The sequence below is a fragment of the Carcharodon carcharias genome, chromosome 1, assembly GCF_017639515.1.
Source record: "Carcharodon carcharias isolate sCarCar2 chromosome 1, sCarCar2.pri, whole genome shotgun sequence".
Classification (NCBI taxonomy): Eukaryota; Metazoa; Chordata; class Chondrichthyes; order Lamniformes; family Lamnidae; genus Carcharodon; species Carcharodon carcharias.
Window position 1 is genome coordinate 187,400,228 of NC_054467.1, and position 21,715 is coordinate 187,421,942.

The 21,715-nt window shown below is 44.9% G+C and overlaps 1 protein-coding gene across 1 annotated transcript in view; it reads right to left on the bottom strand.

Moving 5' to 3' along the window:
• Positions 1-21,715, bottom strand: part of LOC121275728 (NAD(P) transhydrogenase, mitochondrial-like) — a 180,883-nt gene that overhangs the window by 37,902 nt on the left and 121,266 nt on the right. The window contains 2 exon segments of the mRNA XM_041183320.1: positions 4,089-4,170; positions 20,530-20,689. Coding sequence (XP_041039254.1) covers positions 4,089-4,170; positions 20,530-20,689 — 242 coding nt within the window.

Here is a 21,715-nt window from a genome sequence, read left to right on the forward strand (position 1 = left end):
TTGGCTTGACATCTCATCCAAAAGATAGCACCTCTGACAGTAATGCACGGGAGTGTCAACCTTGATTTTTATGCTGAAGCCCTGGAGTGGGACTTGAACCCAAAACCTTGTGAATTAAAGGTGAGTATGTTACCATCTGAGCCACGGTTAACACAGAAGACAGAAATTGGCTGATATCTTGGGGAACGTTTGCAGAGACCTACAACGTTGGTCCTGTGCAACTAGTTAATGACAGATGCAGACAAAATGGCCCAGGTATCATTTCAGGTGCATTTGTTAACCCTCCTGAAATCTTCTCTGAAGAAATACCCCTTTGAACGATCCAATTTAAAATTGCAACAGTGAATAAGTGTAATGAAGGATAATGTTGGGCTACCTGGCAAGGCCAACTCATGCATGCAGCAAAATATAATCAAAATATAATTAAAAATCCCAAACCAATCCTACCAGCTGAAAACTGTCATCTGCCTTCAAGAAGGCTACTTCTAGCCAGGCTTCAGGCTCCCCCTGCATTAAGATTAATTGGGCAAGCAGAATATGAAACCCAGTTTTAATATTATTGTCACATTCATGAGGCCTGCAGAGAAAAAGTCTTGCATATAAAAAATTGCAAGTCTCAAAATTTAGGGCTTTAATGCTCAGATAAATAATTCTGAGACTAATATACTTAATACCATGGGAACACTTGAAATAATTTAATCACTGTTTTCATCAATAAGAGACCATCTGCATTTCTTTGATCTACTGGGTTTATTGGGATATGTTTAATACTTAGCAGATTAGAAGATTTAATAAACAAAATCAGCAAACATAATACACTTACATGTCCCACCTGAATTCATCTAATGTGCTGGAGTGGCCTGAAAACATTCCACAAAGTTGTCTGTAACTGAAGCTGACAGCTTCCATGTTTCACGACATCAGGGTTCCACTATAATGTTAACAGGAGGCCAGGGAATCCTCAATGAGACCGTGGTAACAGCCATTTTCTCCAGCATTTGTGACACTTTCCTACTAAAGTGACAGCAGCAGAGTGCAGGACAGGAGGAAGGAACTCCTTCAGAATTCCAGCACCAGTGTGTTCCACTACAACCATGGAAACTGAGTAAATTAATGCTACATTTAGCTTTGCCCAAACACCTTACCAAAGATTTATTTCTATTTAACTAAAAGTTTTGCATCTAGCACAAATGTATAGTATGTGGGAAATGTTGCACTTTAAAGTGCCATGTCTGCAAAGTGTTCTTCAGACTGCCACCTGATTGTAACCACAATGATCTAGCAATGTAGGTAAGTAGGTAAAACTGCCAAATAGCCCGCACAAAACCAACCAAATACTTCAACTATTTTAATAAAGGAAAGCAATCGGAGGTGGATTGGAGTACGACAATCAGACACAGTTTCAAGCTAATGATGGGCAAATTTAGGACAAATATCAGGAAATATTTGTTTACACACTGTAATCAGGTTATCAGGAACATTAGATTTATTAAAAACGAGATCAAAGCTTAAAAGTAATTTTCAAAGGCCTCAGCTGGAGCACTGTGCACAATTCTGTGCACCATACTTCAGGAAGGATGTAAAGGAGTACAAAGAGGTTTACCACGGTATTACCACAGATGAAGGAATTGGTTTATGAGTAGAGATTGGAAAAGTTAGGACTGTTTTCCTTGGAATAGAGAAAGTTAAGAGGTGTCCTAATACAGGTTTTAAAGATAATGAAAAGTTTAGATGAGTAGATATGATTCCCTTTGTGGATTGGATCAATAATCTGAGGTCATAGATTTAAAATCACTGCCAAAAGATCTAGACAGAGATGAAGAGATTTTTTTCTTTGCTCAGATTTGTTGGGTTCTGGAAAGCCCTACCTGAAAATGTGGTGGAAGTTGATTCCATAAATAATTTTAAAAGGGAATTGGACAGGTACATAGGAACACAGGAGCAGGAGATGGAATTTGTACTATATTCCATTTGGCCCACCGAGCCTGCTCTACCATTCAATTTGATCATGGCTGATCATCTACCGCAACGCCACTTCCCCATGATATCACTATATGCCTTGATGTGATTAGTATCCAGAAATCTATCGATTTCTGTCTTGAACATGCTCGATGATTGAGCTTTCACATCTCTCTGGGGTAGAGAATTCTAAAAATTCACCACCCTCTGTGTGAAGAAATTCCTCCTCATCTCAGTTTTAAATAGCCTGCCCCTTATTCTGACACTTTGTGCCCTGGTTCTAGACTCACCAGCCAGGAGAAATATCTACATCTACCCTGTCACACCCTGTAAGAATTTTGTAAGCTTCAATGCAATCACCTTTCATTCTTCAAAACTCTAGAGAATACAGGCTTAGCTTCTTAAATCTCTCCTCATTAGACAATCCCGCCATCCCAGGTATTAGCCTGGTAAACCTCCATTGCACTCCCTCTATGGCAAGTATATCCTTCCTCAGATAAGGAGACCAAAACTATACACAACACTCCATGTGTCGTCTCACTAAGGCTTTATATAACTGCAGTAAGACATCTTTACTCGTGTACTCAAATTCTCTTGTGATGAAGGCCAACATACCATTTGCCTCCCTAATTGCTTGCTACACCTACATGCTTGCTTTTAATGACTCATGAACAAGGACACCCAGGTCCCTTCAGACATCAACACTTCCCAGCCTCTCACCATTTAAGAAATACTCTGCCTTTATGTTTTTTTCTACCAAAGTGGATAACTTCACACTTAGTCACATTATATTCCATCTACCATGTTTTTGCTCTCGTAGTTCCCTGTCCCCATGAAGCCTCCTTGTATCCTCCTCACAGTTTACATTTCCATCTGGTTTTGTATCCTCAGAAAATGTGGAGGTATTACATTTGGTCCCCATATCCAAATCATTGTTATAGATTGTGAACAGCTGTGGACCCAGCACTGATCCTTGTGGTACCCACTAATCACAGCCTGCCAACGTGAGAATGACCTGTTTATTCCTGTTTTCTGTCTGTTAACCAATTCTCAATCCATGCGAGTGTATTACCTGAAATTCCATGTGCTCTAATTTTCTTTACTAACCTTAGCAAAAGCCTTCTGAAAATCCAAATATATCACATCCACTGCTTCTCCTTTATCTATGCTACAAGTAATATCCTCAAAAATTTCCAACAGGTTTGTCAAACATGATTTCCCTTCCATAAATCCATGTTGACTCTGCCCAATCATATAAATTTTAGAAGTGTCTCATTATCACATCCTTTATAATAAAGTCTAACAATTTCCCCACACTGACATCAAACTAATGGGTTTGTCGTTCTCCACTTGCTCTCTCCCTCCCTTCTCAAAGAGTGAGGTATAGAATTTTGAAAGATAATCACAAATGCATCCACTATCTCAACTGACACCTTCTTCCTCACGTGGGTGAGGAATTTACAGGGTTAAGAACAAAAAGCAAGGATGGGGGCTAAGTATGACTGCTCTTTCAAAGAGCCAGCAAAGGCACAATGGGCTGAATGATCCCCTTCCAAGCTGCAAGCTTCTTTAATGTAAAAAATTTTAAACTTACCCAAACCTAGTTTGTGTTGGCAATTTCTCCAATAGATTTCCCCTTCACTTAAGGGCCTAAGCCTTGAGTTTTTGCTTCATTCCTAGAGTTGGGTTGGCAAAGCTGGGCCCCTGCTTTTTTGGACTAATATATGCGCATTAGTTCACCCCCACCCCTGCAACTACTGCACGCCCCCCCAACCCCCTCGCTGCCCAATACTTTTCAAGAGCTGGCATCAGCTAAAATCATCACAAAGCTGTTGGATTGCCATAATCAAATTTCTTCTGAACATTACTTACAAGGGTTTATTTTGCAAACTCTGAAAATTTAGTGACGCTGGAAGAGCTGAAGGGGGTGGTAGTGAGGTAGAACTAGATGTTGTGGAAACTGACTCTGTGTTTTCGGATGATGTCGGTAATACTGCGGACATGGGAAGAGAAGCCATTGCAGGTTACACTTTGGCTATGACGGTCCTGTCCAGCTGGACAATACACGGAGTCCAGGAAGTGATTAAACATCTAAACCCACAAGCAAAATAATTCTGGAGGGTACATACCGAACTTTCTTTCCTTGGTTTATGAGCATTTTGACGAGTTCAGCAATGGGGTACTGAGCCTTAGCAGCACAAAGATCATATCCTATAAAAGGTATAAAATGTTACAAGTTCACAAAATATGGCAAACAGAATTCTTCAACTGGGTATTATTCCATAATTTCATTTTCAATTAGGGCTTAACTTCAAGAATTGTAAAGGTAAAGGCAACAATATTAAACAAAGTTAAAAACTGGAATTTGGGTGTGTTATTTAAAATGTTCACATTCATAACAGAACCATTGGGCGGAATCATGCCAGGTTTGCACGAAGTGCGGTAGTGGGCGGCTAAAACAACGTTTTACCTGCCGGCCGTGACAGTGGGATTTCGCACCGTGTCATCCCAAGCCTGCCACATTACTTATGCATTCCTGGGAAACATACCATTTCCACGGCAGGCAGGGTCTCATTTGCCCACCACGCCATCACCTCATCACTTCATCATGCTGTTTAAAGTCCATGTTTAAAGTCCAGCCACACACACACTTCTCAGTGCTTCCAGCCCATGACTATGCAGGGAAGATGTCCATGAAAGGCAAAAAGACTGCAGCCTCCCGGTTTAAAGGCGCATCACTGGAATGCCATATGGATGCCGTGGAGGCCCACCATGTTGTCCTCTACCCCCGCTCTGGCCACAGGATGGGCAGCAGCATCACCAATCCAGCATGACAGGCAGGGTCAGTGCCAAAGCTGCACAAAAGAGGTTGGCCATCCAATGCAGATAGCGGATGAACGATGTTATCTGAGCTACCAGGGTATGGTAGCCATCTCATCTCTCTAAACACACACACTCATGCACATTACACATTCACTGGCCAGCTCAAGGGACATCACCACCCATTCTCACAAACATACCGTCACAGGTCCAATTGGCCTCATCTCCTCTGGAGGCTGCCTCCACACCCTCACCATCTTGAGGACACTTGCACAGATCAACATGTGCCCCCACACACACCCTGGGATAACCCGCTTCCCCAGTACAGTTCTTGCCCTGCAGCCTCTCCCCTTGCTTGAGGCCACTTTTCCCCCTTCCCCAAGCAAGACCTTGCCCTGCAACCATTGAAAAGCCACCCACCTATGGCTGATTGAGTAGGTAGAGAGACCTACCCATGATGCCCCCTAAAAATGATTTGGTGCTGCCTGTGAAGCCTGGCGCTAATGACTGCGAGTGCTGACCAAAGCAAGGTAGGAAAACAAACCTTGAAGTCCCAAGTGAAATGCAGCCCGCCACATGCACGCCTTATACGTGCTGTTGTGAAACACGTCAGCAGAAAAACACGCCAACGTGGGCAAACGATCCAGCGGGGAGGGATGAGTCCGGTGGGCTGGCCTTATAATGATATGCTGTTGCATTACAATGAGGTTCCCAACGTCCAATGGCAGGAAACTGGTGAAACCAATAGCGCCATATTGTCCACTCACTCCACCAAACATGCCCGACACCGGTGGGGGGAGGGCATGGAAAATTCCGGCCACTATTTAATCTCACTGAAGCTGCAGAATTATACAGCAAGTATATACTTGGTAGATATTATTGCATCTGATCTTCATTCAATTATTTTCTCTTCCCATTTCCTTCTTCAGTCTTATATTAATATCGGTGAAATAAGGGAGTTTATATTCAAGGAGAAAGTGTCTGTATGAGAACAATCCAGTAACTAATAGTTAGCATGGCTTCAGAAGTGGATAATCTTAGCTGACCAATCTCATTAGGATTGACATCCCAAGTAGGTACTTTCCAAAAGGCCTTTCGTAAAATTCCTTATAAGAAGCTATTACCGAAACTGGAGACAGAGTTCAAGGTGAAACCCAGATGCGAGTAAGCAACTGGCCAGCAGTGGATGCTTATTAGAGAAGCAATGTCAAGGTGAAGGTGGTGGGAGCGAAAGGGGAGTGGGAGTGTATGTCCTATAGGGATTAGAGTCCTAATCTGCATCACCAATTTAGTTACAGAAATGAAATGTAAATAGTCCAAATTTGCCGATGATACGAGGAGAGCCACTTGAGTCCGAGGAAGCAGCCCAATTTTATTTATTTACTTAGAGTTCCTCATATTTATTTTTCACTCACAGGATGTGGTACTGCTAAGCTAGCATTTATTGCCCATCCCACATTGCCCTTAAGAAGATGGTGGTGAGTTGCCTTCTTGAATACAATGGGGTAGCTTGCCAACCATAGTGCTGTTGATCTGGAATTACATATAGGTCTTTGGATATAAGAACACTAGATTTCCTTCCCTAAAAGCACATTAGTGAACCAGGCAAGTTTTTACAACAACCTGCTAATTTTATGGTCACCATTACTGAGACTTGCTTTTTTTTCCAGATTTATTGAGCTAATGTACATTAAGGAACAAAAATACATTGGACATCTAGCATGCATATTGGGTACCGATGATGTGTTGAGGATCCAACTGCTATTTCTTAGGGAGCAACCTGAGTGGGAAGCTTTTCCATGTTTCCCATCAGCTCAAGCCAGCATCAAAGAGGTTTAGGAACGAAAAGGGCCCCCATAAAGTAATTTTCAAGAATTCCTGAATTTTGGTTTCCTCATGGGGCCAGAAAGAGCTGGAATCCCCCTTCAGGTCCCACCCACAATGAAAGTTTAGGGGTTCTGCTCCTGCAATCACTCCACCCCCCTGATAGTGGGGGCTCAATCCCGCAATTTAGAAGCAAGGTTCCTCATGCTTCCCACCGTCTTCCTGCTGTCCAGGACGGGCAGGGAGTCAGCCAGCAGAATTTAAATGAGGCCTGGGACTTAAAATAGCCCGGGCCTCATCTCTAATGAAATGGATGTTTTCCTGACCCACACCACTGCCCACCCACCCAAAACTGGCTCACAGTTAAATTTGAGGCTTAAGTCTTCATGCCTAGTTTAATTAGTTGCCGTTTCTTTACATTCAGTCACTCTAATTCATAGTTTAAAGAACTCAACTGTAGCTCAAATCCCTGTTCCAAATTTATTTTTGATACTTAATTTGTAAAATCATTTCAAACTGACTTTCATTCTGTATGCTTGAGGGGAGGTGAAACCAAGCTAACATTGAACAAACACAGATTTGTTTGGTTAAGTGCACGATAGCCAATTATTTTAATTCCAAATGCCAGCTATGAAGGATTCCAACATGTTAAGGCTACTAGCAAAAGGAGATGATCAATGATTTCAAAAGGAAATTGGATAGGCACTTGCAGGAACTAAACTTGCAGGGTCATGGGGAGAGAGTGGGGCAATAGGACTGACTAGATTGCTCTACAGGGAGCAGGCATGGATTCGATGGGCCGAATGGTCTCCTTCTGTGCCATGATAACTCTGTGGCCAGCGGTTTCTGTGCCTGCCAGTGTGGGCATGTTCGGTAGCGTGAGAAAGAAGGCCAAAAATCGTTTTCAAGGAGTCATGAAACCAGGTGGCAATCATCCGCTCTGCCCGCTAATGGCGGGCCACATTCCCTGCCATTGGATGTCAGGAACCTCATTGTAATACATCAGCATATCATTATAAGGCCAGCCTGCCAGACTCACCCCCCTCCCTCTATTTTCCCGCCAACATGTTTCACCACAGCACCTGGCGGGATGTACTTCAATTAGGGCTTTAAGGTTGGTTTGCCTACCTTGCTTCGATCAGCACTCGTAGTCATCAGCACCACATCACTTTTAGGGGAACTCACTGGTAGGCCTCTACCTACCAAATCAGCCACATGTGGGTGGCTTTTCAATGGTTGTAGGGCAAGGTCTTGCTTGAGGAAGGGCAAGAAGTGGCCTCAGGGATGGCCAGAGCCAGGGTAGGGGACATCACAGTGGGCCTCCACAGCATCCAAAGGAGCTCGAGGGCTGCAGTCTTCTTGTCTTTCAGGGCCATGTCTTCTTTGCTGCAGTCCTGGGCTGGAAGCACTGAATGTGGTGCCTGGCATGATGAAGCGGCGAGGTGACAGCATGGCAGACGAATTGGAGCCCACTTGCCATCGAAACAGCATGTTTCCTGAGAATGCAAAATTAACGTGGCTGGTTTGGGACGATATGATGTGAAATCCCGCCATCGCGACCGGTGGGTAAAAAGTCATTTTAGCAGCCCGTTACGGCACATAGTGCAAATCTGGGATGATTCCGCTCTATGATTCTATTAAAGAGGTTGGATCTGTTCATTGAGTTTGTAGCAGGCTGTTGAGCTAGTCTAAAACCTCACAGGAAAAGTTATGGTAAACCAGCTAACTCCTGCAGTTAAAAGCATTCTGTAAAAGTGTAGCTTAGTTTTATGCTGTAATTCATTCATTTGTACTTCAGAAGTTAAGAAACAAACTTTCTACTGTAAACACACAATTGGATTATATCATGTTAGGTTTGTTCAATGTTGGTTAAATAAACTTACTTAATATCTGAAACAAATGTCTGATATGATGCCCTACAGCTTTCCAAGACTGCGATAAAATCTTGTGGAGGCAAAACAGTCATTTCCAAATTTTGATAAAGCTGCAGTTACACACAATCTTGTGCAACACAATTTTGTTTGCAGAATGCAGAAAGAAAGAAATAGCCAAAAACTGTTTTCTATGATTACTGGAGGATGAGAGGACAGATACAATGGCTAAACAGCCATTTGATGCCTGTACTCTCTCGACTAGGGGAGTAGACCATATATATGAGATATAAAAGGATGTTCATAATTCACTGGGGATAAAGAACAGAAAAATACATTTAACACACCAGTATACTTAGAAACATAGAAAATGGGAGCAGGAGTAGATAAATCAGCCCTTCGAGCCGGCTCCACCATTCAATAAGTTCATAGTTGATCTGATAATAACCTCAAATCCACATTCCCACCTATCCCCAATAACCTTTCAACCCCTTGCTTATCAAGAATCCAGCTAGCTCTGCCTTAAAAATATTCAACTGCCTTTTCAGGGAGAGAGTTCCAAAGACTCACGACCCTCAGAGAGAAAACAATTTCTGCTCATCTCTGTTTTAAATGGGTGGCCCCTTATTTTTAAACAGTGATCCCTAGTTCTAGATTCTCTCACAAAAGGAAACATCCTTTCTATATCCACCTTGTCAAGACCCCTTAGGATCTCATATGCTTTAATCAAGTCACCTCTTTCTCTACTAAACTCCAGTGTATACAAAACAAAAACAAAAATATCTGGAAAAACTCAGCAGATCTGACAGCATCTGCGGAGAGGAACACAGTTAACGTTTCAGTCCGTATGACTCTTCAACAGAACTAAGGAAAAATAGAAAAGAGGTGAAATATAAGCTGTTTAAGGGGGGGTGGGACAAGTAGAGCTGGATAGAGGGCCAGTATCCAGCTCTACTTGTCCCACCCCCCCTTAAACCAGCTTATATTTCACCTCTTTTCTATTTTTCCTTAGTTCTGTTGAAGAGTCATACGGACTGAAACGTTAACTGTGTTCCTCTCCACAGATGCTGTCAGACCTGCTGAGTTTTTCCAGGTATTTTTGTTTTTGTTTTGGATTTCCAGCATCTGCATTTTTTTGCTTTGATCCAGTGTATACAAGCCTAGCCTGTCCAACATTTCCTCATAAGACAATCCGCCTATTCCAGATATTAGTCTGGTAAACCTTCTCTGAACTGCTTCCAACTCATTTACATCCTTCATTAAGTAAGGAGACCAACACTGTACACATTACTCCAGATGTGGTCTCACCAATGCCCTGTATAACTGGAGCATAATGTCTCTACTTTTGTATTCAATTCCCATTGCAATAAACAATAACATTCTATTAGCTTTCCTAATTACTTGCTGTAACTGTATACTAACCTTTTGTGATTCATGCACTAGGACACCCAGATCACTCTGCATCTGAGCTCTGCAATCTCTCGCCATCTAGATAATATGCTTTGTTTTTATTCTCCCTTCCAAAATGGACAATTTCACATTTCCAACATTATATTCCATTTGCCAGAACTTTAACCCACTCACTAAACCAGTCTTTTAAAATTAAGCTTGCTGAGTTACATAGGATTACATAGGATATATGGTACAGAAACAGGACATTTGGTTCAACCAGTCCATGCTAACATTTACGCTCCACTCAAGCCTCCTCCAATCTTTACTCATCTAAATCTACCATTGGAACCATCTATTCCCTTCTCCCTCAAAGAATTGAAATATGAGATATTCTCAGGCAAACATGATCAGAAGGCAGTAGAGCCATGTTATTAGGCCTTGGAGGCTGCTAGGACAGTGCACCAGCAACTTCTGATAAGACTATGTAATAGGCCAGAGTTTTCCATTTGACGGGTGGACGGACCCGACCGACTCGCCTGCGGGCGGGCAGCCAATTGCTGCCGCCGAAACGGGCCGCGCCACCATTTTCCGCGGGATGGCCAATTAAGGCCCGCCCAGTGGGTTAGCGACTCCCGTGGAGAATGGGAAAATAGTCGCGGGGGCGGGCGACTTCAGGCCACCAGTTCCAATGGGGAACCGGCAGTTTGTATAAAGAGTGGCCAGGCAGCCTGCTTGAGGCAGTGCACCATGGCCACTTAGAAAGCGAGGGAGGGAGCTGTGGTTCCACAGGAGCATGAGCAGGAGGAGGGACAGGCTGCAGGAGAAGCCAGCGGGGGGCCACTGTGCCCCTCGATTCTCTGATGCATGCCTTGCTGTCCTCCTGCAAGAGGTTTCCAGCCGTTGGCACTTGTTTTATCCGGAGGATGGGAGGAGGAGGGCCCCCCATGCCACTAGCCAGGCGTGGGAGGAGGTTGGTGATGCTGTAAGCGCCCATGATGATGTGCAGCGCACTGGCACCCAGTGCCGCAAAAGATTCAATGATTTGCTGCGCTCTGGAAGGGTGAGTACCATGTCGGCCTTGGCCATTTGACCCAGAAGGTAGCCTTAGCCTTTGAGCACTCCCCGCCCCTACCTCTTGCTGTTGTTACTGCATTCGGCATCTGTCACACGCTGGGTGGGCAAACAGATAGTGACCATGCTTACATCAGCCTTAGTGGTTGAGGAGAAGATGGATTCTCCCCGCAGCATATGTTGGTGTTTGTGGTATTTGAGTAGTCTGGGGGCAACCTGCAGGGGAGGCAGCTAGACACATACTCAGAACTCCATCACATGTCTTATTGATGGTGGTGAGATGGTGAAAGGGAGCCTCAAGGTGTTATGGCCAAGAGCCATCTGCTGGCCTCGGCACCGCACCTAGTTGCGCCTCCTTGCCATGGGCGCTAGGACCCATGTGCTATTCAAAGTGATGGATGCTGAATGTGTCCAAGGTGGCCTTTGGGGGAGGGGGTTGGGAGCAGCCATACTATCTTCTGGGGACTGATCACTGGTATTGTGGACAGGAGCCGCTGAAGACCTCAGATGAGCCACTGTGGTTGGGGTGCGGCGTGCGCATGCAGAGTACATGAGCGATCAGCCCCAATAAACTCTCTTCTCTGTTCTGCAGGCAAAAGGTTAACACAATCTGCGGGAGCGCCAGAGGACTGGAGGTGGCCGTGCCCTGCTCCAGCGCCTCACAACATTTGAGGAGCAGGCCATGGAGCTGAGGTGGAGGCAGAAGGCCAGGGCGGCCAGGGACAGCGAGGCTGGGGTCCAGCGGCCAAGTATTTGAGGTCCACAGTCCCATCCACTCTGTCTGCCCACCATCCAAACCATTGATGGTTGCTGCAATCGTTAATGCTGCAACACTGCTCATTCACAGACTGACACACTCTGACGTGTGGATCATACACAAAGGTCCCTCGTCCCCTTGACGATTTGCGTCTCCACCACCTTCCAAAGTCACCTTATCCCATTTCTAACCACTATCACTATGACCTAACATGCCATGGCTTCGCTGCTGCACAGCCAAAGACTTATTGCATCTCAGGGGGTTCGGGACTCCACCACCCTTTCAGCCAGTGCGCCCCACATTACTCTGTCCAAAAGGTCCTCAGCACCTCAGCTGTGAACCTCATGGCACTCAGCTTGAATAAATGCCACCACATTACTCATCCCTGCGCCAAGGGGAAATGTTGCCTTCTGCCCACCCCAGTCTATGCCCCTCCTAACGGTATAAAGGTCAATAATGTGACCTCTCAATCTCCTGTGATCCACAGCAAATGTCGCAAGTATTTGCGATGTTTCCTCATCACTGCAACTCTCCAGGCCACAATGCATCCAGGTCAGGTACCTCTGCACTCTCCCCACTCCAAAGATACATAACATGCCATGTGGCATTCCTGAGGCCATCTGACCAGCCTGACTGTATGCACGTCTAATGGTTGGGGCTCCTCTTGCCTCTTTTCCACCCCACCAATGTTTGACTCCTACGGGTCTTGAAGGGCGAGCGACTTATGAGGGTGGGGGGTAAAGGGATGAAAGGTTTAACTGACTGTACGCTAACTGATGCAGTGTCCTTGTTGTTAATTTCAGCATCACCACCAGATGGCCACACCCAAAGACACCACAGCGCCCCCCTCCACACCTGAGGCCCAAGATGTGCAACTTGCGGCACATCATTTCATCCAGCCAGGCACCAGCGCACACACACACCTCGGCTATTTACGGAATTTACCGTCGGCTAGTGTCCCGGGTCACAGTGGAGAAGGCACTTCACAATTGCTGGAGATGGTAGGGACAGAGAGTGCCGATGGCGCCAGCAGCTGGAGGGCTGCAGGGGACGAGGCACATGTTGAGTCCGGCACTGATGACGTGCCCCTGGAGTTGTCACCAATGCAGCAGCTGCAGGACAAGTGGCAGGAAGTGTGAGCACATCTGACAGGGTTGCATGAGGGTATGCTTCAGTTGGTCTCTGCGATGGAGGAGTCCAGGCCAGGAGGGGATTCAATCAGATGGCAAATCTTCTGATTGGGTTACGCACTGACCTACAAGCCCTCACAGCGATACTGGCCATGGGTGGTCATTCCCAAAGTGGGAGATGCTGTGGGCACCAAGCTTTGGCGCTCTGTGCCCATGCATCTGCGGTGAGCAGGGAGGTCGAAAGAGACCTCACGTCGGCGCAGCAGCTGCCTGTCATTACTGCGAGCTCCTCTCAGGGACCTTCGGATGAGGGCAACAGCTCCTCCGCCCCTCTGCCAATCAACGTTGCTTCCATTGAGGCTGCAACAACTGAGGAGGTGCCAGTTCTGGAACTGGCCACTCCCTCCCAGGCGGGGCCATCACAGACTCCACGGGCCAGAGGATGCCCACTAAGGTCATCGAGGCCAATAGGACAGCAGAGTCAGCAGGCTGCCTCACAAGCCACTACGACCGACGGGGCGGCACCAAGACGTAGCACCCGCAAACGTAAGCATAAGGCATGTCATCAGTGCCGGACTCAGCATGTGCCTAGTCCCCTGCAGCCCTCCGGCTGCTGGCGCGATCAACGGGTATGTCACTGGTGATTTTGTGTTGGCCTTAGAATAGGGAACAAAATTCTTCTTATTGCAATGGAGAAGTCTGTGTAATTTTTTTGGACATAATAAAGTCCACTTTTCTGACCATAGCTGAGGGTGTTTCCTTTGTGGTGCATTTTTCTTTTTCACAGACATATCATGAGTGTTTGAGTGGACATTGACGTTTCTGTACTAAGCCCTTAGTTGCAGCTGATCAGGTGGAAGATTTAGCACCTAAGTGGCACGTGTGGAAGTGCCAGGCAATGCTGTTCCTGCTGATCCATGTGTGTGGAGCTGGCTGAAGGTTCTTTGGATTAAATTGTCCCGGTTGTCCCTGCCTCCTTGTTGTAGCAGTGGGTCGGTGTGCTGCCCCTCATCATCGCCCTGTGCTTCCTCATCCTCTGAGTCACTGGTGGATTCATCATGTGCAGCCTCATCCACTGCGTCAAGGTCTTCATTGTCAACTACATCCCTCCTTTCCAGCACAAGATTGTGCAGAGCACAGCATACTACCACTTTCAGAGAGACGCGATCTGGGGGGTACTGCAATGTGCCCCCTGAACGGTCCAGGCAATGGAAGCGCATCTTGAGAAGACCGATGGCTCACTCCACCACAGCCCTTGTGGTGCCGTGGCTCCTATTCTAGCACTGCTCAGCTTCTTGGAAGCCGAAGAGGCGTCATGAGCCACCTTCTGAAGGGATAGCCCTTGTCACCCAGCAGCCAACCATCCAGCCGAGCCGGAGCACTGAACAGGCCCGGCACCTGGGAGTGTCTGAGGGTGTAGGCGTCGTCGGAGCTGCCTGGGTACCTTGCACAAAATTGCAGAATCAGCAACCTGTGATCACACACTATCTGCATGTTCATGGAGTGGAAGCCCTTCCTGTTGACGAAGGCACCGGGCTCACCTGCTGGCGCCTTGATGGCCATATGTGTACAGTCTATTGCACCCTGGATGTGGGGGAAGCTAGCAATGGCTGCGAAGCCTCTGGCTCGCTGTGCCCGACTTGCCTAGTCACAGCGGAAGTGGAAGAAGGTCAATACCCGTCTGAACAGAGCGTCTGTAACCTGCTTGACACAAGTGTGGACAGCTGATAGGAAGACACCGCAAAGATTACCCACTGAACTCTGGAAGGAGCCAGAGGCACAGAAGTGGAGGGCAACCATTAGCTTCAGAGCCGCTGGCATGGGGTGTCCACCCACACAGTTAGGAGATATCTCAGGGCCAATCATCCGACAGATATAGTTGACTGTCTCCCTTGAGAGTCGGAGCCTCCTTCGACACTGCACCTCAGTCATATTGAGGTAGGTGCTTCACCGCCTGTATACCCTGACAGCAGGATAGTGGTGTCTTCTGCGGCCCCTTGCCCCTTGGGCAACCTCTTGGCCCTATGCCCCTGGTGCCTGTGCCTGGCCTCCCAAAGGTGGCTCCCCTGGAGGCTGATTGTCCACTCCTGGCCTCCTCCTTATTCTATCCCTCCCTTCCTCCTCAGAGGAGCTGCCTCCAGTGGAGATGTCAGAACACATACCCCCAGGCTAAATGGAGGTCTCTGGAAAGCTGCAGGCCCGAGAAGGATTACTGTCTGCAGACTGGTTTCAAAGTACACAAAAAACACTTGGAAATCGATGTGAACTGCTAACAACCAAACAGGCAACTTTAGAACACCTTCTCCAATTAAAACTTCTTGGAAAAGATGAACAACCCCTCTGAGTCCACATATCCCGCCAGTGCATGAGTTTTATTTAAAAACTCCTACCCGCCTGCCTATTGGGCCCATGCACCGACCCGAAGTTCACAAGGGCCCCTCAAAATCCTGGATAATTGGCAAGTTAAGGGCCTTAACAAGGCCTTCAATTAATGGCGGGCAAGGGCCCCACTGCTGAGCGCGCCCGCCAACCAAAATATCGCGATGCCGCATCCTGACGTCAGGACGCTTTTTAAGCGCTGATGTGCGGGCTCCACCACCCGCACGTCAACAGGAAAATTCTGCCCATAGTCTGGAGGTTTGCATCTTGAAAGCTGTCAATCTGCCACAGCTTTTGAACATGATGCAAATTTACTAAATTAAGTTTAAGAAAGATGAATGGTTGAGACAAGCTTTACTTAAACAAAAGAGCAACAGGCTATTGGGCATTGTACTGTTAGGCAATTATTGATTGATCAATAAGGCTTTAGCAGTGCAACATTCTTCTCATCATTAAAAAAAATAGCAAAAGGTTGAACACATCAGAGATTTTGGGCTGGATTTTTGCTACTGAGGCAAGTAGCTTGAATTGGGATATTTCCTGACTCAGCAAACCCACCTAGGTTTAAAGGGCCCCATTGGACCCAATTTTCGCTCTGGGAAGGTGGTAGAAAAATCGGGTCAGACCCACCAAACCCAGAAGCAGATTCTAGATGGCCACTAGGGTGGCCAATGCCTAGACGGGCTGGTTAGAAGGCCTGCTTCACTTCTTTAGGACTTTGTCCTAGTTGTTTTAGAGGTGTTTAGCCCCTCTGACCTTCATATCTCCTCACTCACACACATCATACCCACCATACCACCTCCATGCCAAATCATCACTGCCTACCCCCCATGTCCCTTCATACCTCCCATGCCACCTCTATAGCCATTCACCCAGTATTTACTATTGGCAGACCTCAGGAGCCATGTGGAGATGAAAAAAATAAACTTCTAACAATACAATACAGCTCTCACTCATACACACTAGACAGTGAAAAAGCACCCATGCATGAAACCCATTCAATGTTTTTAAATTTCCTCTAGTGGTTAACCTCGTTTAAAAACAAACAGACCCTACATTAAAGACAGCTAATCCTTTAATAGCCTCTTTAAGCTACCAATCAAATATGAACTTAGAACCCTCTGTTGAGATAATTGTAGATTTTGAAACTCAGCTAAGCATTCATAATGACAAAATACTAGCTCTTGGGAAATATCAACAAAAACCTCTACTGAAACTGCACAAACAGATGATAATTCCTTTTCTGGCCTACACCAGATGGCCTGTCAATCGAATCGGTCCAACAGAGGGCTGTTTTTAGACTCTTTCTGACACCTTATTCCTAGTTCTTTTTCATGTATAAAGAGTGGGAGATTTTAAAACACTTCAGATCATGACACTTACACAGATCTCATCCCCCTTTCAAGAGAGTGTTTACATCTACTCCATCAATTCCTGACTCCCACACTATGGCTTAAGACCCTTAGAACATCCAAAATGGGATCTATTTGAACTCAGCAAGAAATTCAAATGGCCATGCTGAGTTCGGGTTTCCTGCCTTTGTGAATCACGCCCCATACCCTTCCCACAACATGCAAAAATGGGATCTGTCGGAAATGGGGGCGGGGCCACTTGCATCTGGTGGAATCTTTCCCAACTCTGTGAAAATCCAGCCCTTCTACTGCATGGGCGAGAGACCAGCATTGCATTCGAGGACAGGAGTAAACCCGACCTGTGCATTGGTAGGAGGAATCCCATTCCACATCGTAAGCCTGGCTGAGCATTGAAAGTAGAGTCTGCAATCAATGGAATGACCATTTCAGGTGATTGTACAACTGGTTGGTAACATATTCGCACATTCTAATGCTAGATATTGTTGAAGAATTTACTTGCTGGGAGTCGAGTAACCTTGTTTAAGGATTCATTTGCTGGCAATAAGGTAACAAGGCAGCTGTTTTTTTTTGTTATTTTCTTTTTTTTCCTTAACCAGTCAAATCTGTAATAATTTTCTGTTTCCATTTCAAATCTGTCACTTTAAATCTGTAATAATGGATACAAATAAACTAACCCCATTAAACATAACAGCCTTTTGATTCATTCATCAATTTGTTCTCTTGTAATTCATGGGACAAAATGAACTATAAGTTTGGGTGAAAGAAAAACTCTGAAGAAAAGTCACACAGACTCGAAACGTTAACTCTGTTTCTCTCTCCACAGATACTGCCAGACCTGCTGAGTTTTTTTAGCATTTTATATTTTTATTTTATAAGTTTAGGTGGGTGTTCTCAATCCTCACAACTGTTCTAACATTGCAAAGTAGCTTCATTCTAAATCAGGCTCCCTACTGTGTCTAAGCCTCATTATTCACAGAACCTACATCATGCCTATCTAGTCAACTCTCTTTTATTCACCACCTGTAACAGTTCATTCTGGCGACCCCAGCACCTCCTCTGCCCTTTGCAAGCATTAGCTGCATTCTCCTGCTCAACTAACTTAAATCCCCAACAATTGTTGCTACACTCATTTTTTGTGCCAAAAAAACCTCTCTGCCCTAAACACTGCAACTCATTACAATGGTGCAGTGATATTTCAAAATCGTGTTCTTCATTCAGTGAGCTATAACCATATCTGACCTGAAAGTTCAATGTTCACTTTTAATTTATATCTTCCTGTGTAATTCAGCACAAATTGCTCAAATAACACATCCTTAACAAGAAAAACACAGACTCTTGTTCTTCATACTAAATTTCCTGCACCTATTTTTGAATAAAATCCCTAAAATTCACACTAGGCATGAACGAGTATATGGGTAATACTTTCTACTTATATTGCCCTTTTTTTTTCTTTTCTGATAACATTATCAAAGAAAGGAAAATAAGGTCCCATGTGGTTATGCTTTTTTTGTTAGGCTGGAGGTCACCAGACCAAATGAGATAAGGTGAGAAAAAAATAATTGTAGCCTTCCTTCACTCCCTGAAAGAATCAATATAGCAAAGATTGCTTAACCAAAATGAAGACCAAACATAAGCCATCTGTAGGTATGTCTGAGTCAGTCTACAAGTAGTCCTTCCGACATTTCATAGTCAACAACTCCTTGTCTAACCCCAAGTTGAACTTCAAATGGTATGTCAATACAAACAGTGGATACTTGGTTATATTTACAGGATAACTGCTTATAATCTTTTCCAATCATTTAAACTTCATAGGTGAGAGTATTTGCATCATTCCGTTCAGATTGCTCACTCTCTTACATGACTCTGTTTACCTAGAAAAATGAAAATAATATTCCAAATATTTTACAAATTTAATGTAAAAAATACTTTTTGCAATTAAACATTGACATTCAGGCATATTTTTTTGTTTCCTTCCTGCATATTTTTAAACTCTGCCCAACTCTCATTACCCTCTTCTGCTACAGTAGCAGGATGCTTGATTTTTGACAACGAACAGTTTTAGGCCAGTTATACGACAAATGAGTCTCAGATTTGAGTTACACTGCTGGCTCATGTTTCTTTTTGCCAAAGACAATGGAGTTTGGGCTTATATACTTGCACATATGCACAAAGCTCCACTCAGAGTCTTCGATGTGCTATGTTGGTGAGATTTTCATGTTAGGGGAGAGCCAGTGCTAACAATTGGCTCTCTGCTAAGGCTAACAGGATTGATAATAACATTTTAAAATCACCAGAGAACCTTACAAACTTGGAGACCGCACCAGAGACTTCCTTTACGCTGCAGCCATTTTGAACTCCTGAGCCATGTGAACCAAGTTTCTGAAGGCGGTCTTACACCTCTTCCCATTATGGGGTCTGGGTCAGATAATCAACCTTCATTATACTTCAGCTGTTGCATCCACATGCACCTAAAATTGCTCCTCATCCACTAGACATCAGCCAAAGATCGGTTAGTGAGCTGAATTAATGCAAGAAGGATAGCATAACTAAATTGCCCAGTAGAAGCTGGATAAATTGGTTAAAACTAAGGGTCCTAGGGGAAATTGAAAATATATGCGTTTAAATAGCACTTTTCACAAGCCCTTGTTGTTCCAAAGTGCTGTGAAGCCAATAAGTACTTTTTGAAGTGTAGTTAGCGTTGAAGGGAACAAGGCAGCCAATTTGTGGACAGCAAAGTTCCACAGACAGCAATGTGGTATGATCAAACTGTTTTAGTTATGTTGTTTGAGCGATAGATATTGGTCAGGACACCATATTGAACACTGACAATTAAAATGTAAGCACCAGTTGAGACTACGATTTCAAGTTGGCTCTCCCAGTAGAGAATGCAATCCTCCAGTATGGGTAATTATGTTGCCCTTAAACGTGGGTTAGTAATAGATTTTAAAATACCCTTTCGGTTTGCATAGCTAGCGTGGCCTCTCCTCCTTCCTTGTATTTTAATGCTCAATCATTGTGAATTTCCTCAAGGGCTCTACCAATGGCCTGCCATATCTTCGGTGCAGGATCGCCGGAAGCTCTGCACATATGTGTTTCTTTTCACTGAGGTGTGGTGACCGATTGAAACAATCCCAAAGGAAGTTCTTGGCTGAATTCCAGTTACCATGGGCGGAATTTAATCCAGCCCATCATGGCAGGAAACATGGTGGATGGGCCCACTTAATTGTGGGAGAGGCCAAGTGTCAGTCTGTTGAAAAACCTCCTGCATTAAGTCAGAGGCAGGAAGAGACCAATGCGAAAAGCTTGCTTGCTCATGATGGGGTGTCAATTAGGCTCATTGATGATCCAAACTGACACCAATTATCCCCGAACCCACCAGAATTTAGTGGTGGTTCATAGATTAAATGGGAATCACGCAGCTTTTTCATGCCTCCAAAGGCCGCTCAGCAAACCTTGTCGGGTTTAAGTTAAGTGCATGGGAACTTAATTTGTTTGGGTGTCCCAAAAGAAGCGACATGAGTCTCCTGCCGGTTCTCCAACTGGTGGGCAAGACCCCTGTCACCTTCATTAAATCCAGCCCCATGCCTTTTTTGCAAAAAATATATATTTAATAAAAATCAAAACCAAAAACTACTTTGTTCATGAATGCCTTTGAAGGAACTCAGACCGAAAACAAAGGATGTGAGCCAAACCCAACATGGTTAACATCATGTGCAAATTTATTCAATTTACACAAAATAAGTGAAGTGACATTTGGAAAGGCCTCATGCACAGTTTCACATGGTATTTCTACACAAAGCAAGAATGACAGCCATAAAAGGTCACCCAACAGCATGGTCATTGACCACAGGAATTTCAAACCTCCCAAGCCAACATTAAATCCCAAGTTTCCTTTTAAAGATCAACTAAAACATCTTTAGAAAAATAAGTTTACTTCTCATCTAAACACTGACCTGGAGTGATGATGATATCATTGGCCTCTTTGATCATCTCAACCGTTTGGTCCACATTAATTTCAGTGTGAGTGCCAGTGATTTCCATAGGTTTACCAATGCCAGTAGAGGCGGTACCATAACTACCGACAATCACATTGACTAGAGAGCGATTCGTGGCCTACAAATAAAGGGCTTTGATCTATTAAGTTTTGTTACTTTTGTTTCATTTCTTTTTTTTGTTGCTTCATTACTACATAGGAATTTACTTAGTAGCTTTATAAGAATTTTGTGGAGAACAAAATAGTTGACACAACAAAGACTTTAATGAAAGGAAGAGCTGCCTGCAAATAAATGTCCCAGTATATGTGCAGCAACAGTAGCCTGTCTCCCTGTGGTAAGTTTTCATAACTGCAACATCACATACATATGCAGCAATAATTTGCTTGGCAAAAAATACATTTTCAAATTCATTTTCATTTCAAAAGCTCCAAAATAAAAAAAAACACATTTGAATCCTTTATTTTTTAAACAGGGGGAGGATTTTGGGATTTGGGCAGGACGCTGACATTGGGGTCAAATGGAGGTCCTGACCCCGCACTGTGTCAGGAGCGGTCATCCAGCAGTGATTTTTACTGAATTGGCCATTAAGTGGTCAAAGGGCACACTCTTCGTCCAATTAAGATGAGCTCTTGGAGCTGGAGGGCCAACAAGAGACCCAATAACATGGAAGGAGCTGCAACCTGCCACTGCAGGTAAGGAGAGTGAAGGCACCTCCACCATGAGGCACCCTCTCAGCAACTTATGAATTAAAATTTTGAATTAAAAAATCACCACAGCTGCTAGGTCACCATGGGGAAGGGTGACCTCTCCACAGGGTGACCTATGGCAGCAGCTGTAGCCTGGTGGGTACGGAGGGCATCAATGTCTGCCTGGAGGGCTGGCTCTGCCACAGGGTGACCTATGGCAGCAGCTGTAGCCTGGTGGGTACGGAGGGCATCAATGTCTGCCTGGAGGGCTGGCTCTGCCACTGGGAGGACACCTGTTCCCAATGCCGTGGCATCTTGTGGGCAGAAGATGACCCAGGGATAGGATAATGCCGACAAACCAGCCAGCAGTAGGAAATAATGCACCCGGACACTTCTGTTCCAGCACCTATAAGGGGATGAAAAGTCTGTCCTAGGATTAAAGCATGTCACAGAAAGCA